We start from the raw sequence: 6,000 nt of genomic DNA, 5'->3' as shown, positions 1-6,000 counted from the left end.
TAGGTTGGATTCATTCTAGAGGAAACAGGTCCAAAAGTATCTATATCCACAGTAAAATTATTCCTATATCGACATAACCTGAAAGGCTACTCAGCAAAGAAGAAGCCACTGCTCAAAAACCACCATAAAAAGCCACACTACAGTTTGCAACTGCACATGGGTACAAAGATCAAACTTTTGGGAGAAATGTCCTCTGGTCTAATGAAACAAAAATACAACTGTTTGGCCATAATTACCATTGTTATGTTAGGAGGGAAAAGGGGGAGGCTTGCAAGCCAAAGAACACCATCACAACCGTGAAGCACGTGGGTGGCAACATCATGTTGTGGGGGTGCTTGGCTGCAGGAGGGACTGCTGCATTTCAAAATATACGGCATCATGAGGATGGAAAAGTATGTAGATATATTGAAGCAACATCAAGACATCAGTCAGGAAGTAAATGTTGGTCACAAATGGGTCTTCCAAATGGACAATGATCCCAAGCAGACTTCCAAAGTTGTGGCAAAATGGCTTAAGGACAACAACGTCAAGGTATTGCAGTGGCCATCCCAAAGCCCTGACCTCAATCCTATAGAACATTTGTGGGCAGAACTGAAAAAGCGTGTGCGAGCAAAGAGGCCAACAAACCTGACTCAGTAACTCCAGCTCTGTCAGGAGGAATGGGCCAAAATTCACCCAACTTAATGTGGTTAGTTGGTACCTTCAGGCGTTTAGAAATTGCTCCCAAGGATGAACCTGACTTGTGGAGGTCTACAATTTTTTTCCTGATGTCTTGGCCTGATTTCCCATGATGTCAAGCATAGACGCACTACGTTTGAAGGTAGGCCTTGAAATACATCCACAGGTACAACTCCAATTGACTCAAATTATGTCCATTAGCCTATCCGAAGCTTCTAAAGCCATGACTTTTTCTGGAATTTTTCAAGCTGTTTAAAGTCAACTTATAGTGTATGTAAACTTCTGACCCACTGGAATTGTGATAGTGAGTTATAAGTGAAATAAACAATTGCTTGTGTCACGCACTAAGTAGATGTGCTAACCTACTTGCCAAAACTATAGTTTGTTATCAAGATATTTGTGGAGTGGTTGAAAAATGAGTTTTAAATGACTCCAACCTAAATTGTACGTAAACTTCCGACTTCAACGGTGTGTGTGTGTATAAACATATTTATATAAAACACACACACTGAATTGTGTATTCAATCAGGCAGGCTCTAAAAAGGTTTTGGGAGTTAATCACCTTATGCCACTGCCCTCTAGTGTCTAAAGGGTCATTATCAGCCTCCATCCATCTGTCCTGCAGTGACATCAAGTTGCCAAATGTGGGAATTGCAGTCAGCACTCGACCACACCATCTCCTACTACAGTACCTTCGTGTTAATTTGGAATGTCTAACATTATTCTTATAATTATCTATAGGTGTACTACAAAGGATAACAATACAGAGAAGGGCAAATACTTAATTCATTTTATTTAAATTAAAAAAATGGACACCACATATTTTACAATGGACATTGTTCTCTTTAAAAATCAATGGATTACCTTACTGTATATAAATTCCTCTTTTGTCATTTTAGTCCCCGGTCCCAGAGATGACAAATAATTACCCACAACTGACAGATGATTACAGTATATTGAACGTTGCAGTGATATACTGTATGGGAATATCATGAAAGTAATTGACTAATGTTTACATTTGCGTTACAACTAATACTTGGTTAACACAACGAGAGCCACAGAAGTGGAAACCAATAGAAACCAGTGGACAGAAGCTCTCGGAGTCACCATGACAACCTCTGCTGTCTGTAAGGAAGGCCTTTGAGTGATCCAAAAATAGCTAAAAGATGGTGATTTTAGCATGTACTGCACGCCACTACCATTAGAACAATCACTGACAGTTGTTTTTGCAGCGTTATTGACGTACAATATAATCTGACTGGAATGTTCTCTGATGTCACTGTCTATCTACTGTTAGCCTGGTCCCAGATCTGTTACTATATGCTTGATCCAACTCCTCTGACTTTCATTACCATGCTATGCAGTACATGTATAGTATTTGCCATGACAACAAACTCAACAGAAGAGCTAAACTTCAGCTTTTGCTATTAAAGCATTATAAAACATATCAGAGATCAGGCTTACGTTTGCTGTTGGGATGAAGGTGCACAGCAGAGGTTGTCCTGAGACCAGTCTGAGCAGATTTAAAAGCTGACACAGTGATTCAAACGCAAAAGGAAGATATCTGTCCAGTCTTCATGACTCCACCTGTGGCTAGGAGCTCAAACCGACATTCCAAACAAAAGAAAAACAAATCAATTAAGGTTTTTAACCCAACCTTCAGTAAACATCAGTGTAGGCAGAGTATGGCGGGCAGTTAAAGAAAGAAAAAATGTTTACATTTTGGCAACAATTTTTTTTTTTTAACTAAGCGTTTACAGCAGTAACACAATACATTCAGTGTGCTTCTTTTAGGACAGACCCTGATTGCAGATTTCAAAGTTGTTACTAATAGACTAAGAAAGGTTCCAGGTAAGCATTAAGACTACAGTAAGGTACAGTCAGACAATCATTCAAATCAACACACCAACAGCATGAGTTCCTTAGACAATAGACAATCTCCAGAAATGAAATTTCATATCCAGTCGTACCACAACTGGAGATTGGGTTTTGTAAGACAATAACTGACGAAGTTTATATGGGCTTGTTAACAGTATGGGAAGATTAATGCGTTTTAGGGGACTAGCTTGTTGTGCGGAGGCAAAAAAGGATCTGAGAGCATGGTATAACCCCCTCTCTCATTTGCAGTAAACGATAAACGAGAAATATTTACCCACAATAACTCTTCCAGCCATCTTACAAAACACAGAAAGTGTGCACATCCACTTGGTTTGGCATCCGTTACAATTCTACATATCAAACCTATCTGAGAAATAAAAGACCAGCTTTTTAGAATGGTGACAATTAAAGTGACATTAAAATATTCCTTTCAAACTTCTACTTCCTCCTGCTGTCAATGAATACTACAGAACTAGGCCAGTTGACTGACTCGATTTTGCATTGAAATACTGAGATAAGTCATCCAGGAGTTAACTAGTTACTAGTCAAGTTAACCAAGTTAAGAAGTAATTTAACAGGACAACACATTGTACACATCTGACCACTCCAGTGTTAATACTACAGGTTGGTATTACCGTAGGACTACTATAGTACTACTATACCATAACATGTCACTAAAGACTGAAGTAAACACAGGTTTTGGGCCTTAGTATGTTTATGTGACCTACAGTATGCACCTTAAGAATGTGTTAGCCTACGAGGCTAAAGCCAAGGCATTAACTCATCTTTAGGTCTTAGGCCTTGGGGTTACTCAGCACACAAGTTTAGTTCACTGAACCAGTTATGTTACATTTAAACCATGTACCTTCAGTTTAGACACAGTATTCAGGGTTTAGGTCTGTTATGACTCTCTCTAACAGCGAGTGTGCTTTAGTTTTATAACACAATCCACAGATCCAGGACGTACTTTAACAAAGTCCAGATCCTCATCATTCCATTGGTTATTACAAAAATAAGCAGAATTCAAAAGAAAAGGCATTTGAAAACATTTCACAATGAACATCATCGCCAAGGTCCCCACTACTGTACGTGACACAGTACAGAGCAGTAGTGAGTGTTGAAAGTATAACACATACAACACGTCATATGCAAAAAGACACCTGAAAGCAAACGGTTTGTTGCTGAAACGTGCGTGTCTCCACAGAAAATCCACAGCAACGATGTAAACTAATGGAAAAGGCTTTGTGTCATGTTGAACGTTGTTCAGATGTTGGCTCGACTTTCTCACAGCTTTCTGTTTTCTACACAAACATCTAGCTACCGTACGGCATACTGTCTGTATGGTTCCGTGCAAGACCAGCAGTAACAGTTACACGGACTCAGACTTTGCGAGAAAGACAGAAAGAAGACAGGTGAGTAGAGACGCACGCTGTCTGGGCAGCACACACACACCTCTGAAGCGAATTAAAGCTGTCAGTCAGGCAAGCAGTCAGGAGAACCAGCTCCTTCTCCCATGATGAGATGTGTGTTAAAAATGTCCCCCCCATCCCCGCTTCTTCTTCATCCCCCTCATCCACGGTCCGACATAGAAAGAGTGCAGGAATGTGTGCACCATCCCTATTGGACTACAAGTCCCACCTCGATACAGACGCGCTACAGACACCTCTCAGTCATAAAAGAGAAGATTGTCCAGTCACTGTAAATAAGAGAGGGAGGAGAAGAGGTGTGTGTCCTGTCACTTTCCTCCAGCCAGGGAGGGTTCAGGGGAAGGTGGCCCAGCCCTGACCCCAGCCTAGCACTCTGTCCATGGGGATGGCAGGGCTACAGCTCAGGGCTGCCCGAGGGTGGCCTGGAGGTGGTAATGATCTTCATGTACTGGGTGAAGATCGCCTCGAAGGCCTCGTCTCGATGGATCATGGCACCAAACACCAGAGGCTGAGGAGGAGACACAGAAATCCACAAATTAATTGCATTTATTTGCAAATCTGTGAAGGATAATAAATGGTCAAAATGAGTCTTTATTTCCAAACCTTCTGCGTGGAGGGAGTGGCGATGGAGATTCCCATTCCAGACCCAGGTAAGACGGACAGCACTTTGTACTGGGAACAGAGAAGAGATGGTATCAGATGCATACAACTATGATAGCTTCATTTCAAAAGAACCTATCAGTTGTTGGAAGATGCATTTCAGGATGTGATATCACAGAAAACATAGAAACGATATGATAACAATATTGAATTAGCTGAGTGTAGATAGACACCTTCTGGATATCTGTGATGTCCACCAGCTTAATAACCTTATTCTTCTTGGAGGAGGCCGATTTGGAACTGGAGCTCTCGAAACACAGATAACTGAGAGACAAAGAGACAGATGGTGAGAGAGGAGAGATGGAAAGATGGAGAGACGAGTCAGCACAAAGCAGCCGCTCTTGGATCTAGCTCTGAGAATCTGCAACATAATGGCACTATTTCGTGGCATTGTTGTACACACCCACATTAGAGAGTAAAGATAGCACACCAAAAAGGAATAGCAGACCCACGAGGTGAAAAGCTTTTGTGATTATGTACTTGAAGAGACAAGCTAGTGTGATGAGGTAGGTCTACTTACTTCTCTGTAACGTAGAGCATGCCGTTTCGAATGTAGTCGGTTGGCATCTTCCGGTCTCTGTTGATGAGGCAGCACCTCCACCCATTCTCACACACTGTAGAAACACACAACAACAGAAAAATAGTTATTACAAGCAGCTGGACAGCAGAGGGAAATGTTATTTTTTTTATAAAAATATTTTCGGCGCAGTAAGTACTCTGACCTGGTAGAGGGCGCTCATTCTCTGAGACATTGAATATCTCATGAAAGGCTCCTTTCTTGGTGCTATGAATCCTGGCGCTGTCACCATCCAGGTTTACACCGCATGGGACGGTTGCTAAGCTACCTCTTGCCACCACAGGCTGAATCTAGACGGGAGGAGGAGGGGAAGTGGGAGGACGAGGAGAAGGAGGATTTGGGGAGCGGGTGGAGGAGGAGGAAGAGGAAGAATTATACTAGAGCACTACTGTAGCCATCTTCCACTATGGATTCTCTCGGAGACTAAACTGGTAGACAGCCTCTCACATAGAGGAAACATAAGATGGAGGCCATTCATCTGTACACAGTAGGAGTATGTGCTCCTCGTAACATAGCCTTGCAAACAACTTGCGGCTTATCTAACATCAGCCTCAGGGTGAGGGTCTCGTGCAAAGCGCAGAGCAGTTCCGACCCCCCCCCCCCCAGTACACTTACAGTACATGTAGGTAGTCAATCATCTCCGTTAGTTTCATTTCTAAGTGAGGACATTTTATTTTACTTAATTTATTTAATTGTCTGTGTTCTAAGGGTGTCCTCTACCCTTCTGCCCTGAAGTGTTCACTGGTTCACTACCCCTCACTAGTGTATATAATTATGGTG

General features: G+C 42.0%; 1 protein-coding gene across 3 annotated transcripts in view; it reads right to left on the bottom strand.

The window, feature by feature from the left end:
- Positions 1-1,454: 1,454 nt before the first annotated feature.
- LOC135516058 (GRAM domain-containing protein 4-like) overlaps positions 1,455-6,000 on the bottom strand; it is a 73,461-nt gene continuing 68,915 nt past the window's right edge. For all 3 annotated transcript variants that reach the window (XM_064940056.1, XM_064940057.1, XM_064940058.1), the window contains 5 exons: positions 5,366-5,510; positions 5,164-5,257; positions 4,817-4,907; positions 4,587-4,655; positions 1,455-4,491 (listed from right to left, as the gene is read on the bottom strand). In XM_064940056.1, the coding sequence (XP_064796128.1) occupies positions 4,378-4,491; positions 4,587-4,655; positions 4,817-4,907; positions 5,164-5,257; positions 5,366-5,510 (513 nt within the window). In that variant the 3' untranslated portion in view covers positions 1,455-4,377. The remainder of the gene's footprint in view (positions 4,492-4,586; positions 4,656-4,816; positions 4,908-5,163; positions 5,258-5,365; positions 5,511-6,000) is intronic.

This window comes from Oncorhynchus masou, chromosome 27 (genome assembly GCF_036934945.1).
Source record: "Oncorhynchus masou masou isolate Uvic2021 chromosome 27, UVic_Omas_1.1, whole genome shotgun sequence".
Taxonomy (NCBI): domain Eukaryota; kingdom Metazoa; phylum Chordata; class Actinopteri; order Salmoniformes; family Salmonidae; genus Oncorhynchus; species Oncorhynchus masou.
This window is presented reverse-complemented; position numbering and strand designations above follow the sequence as displayed.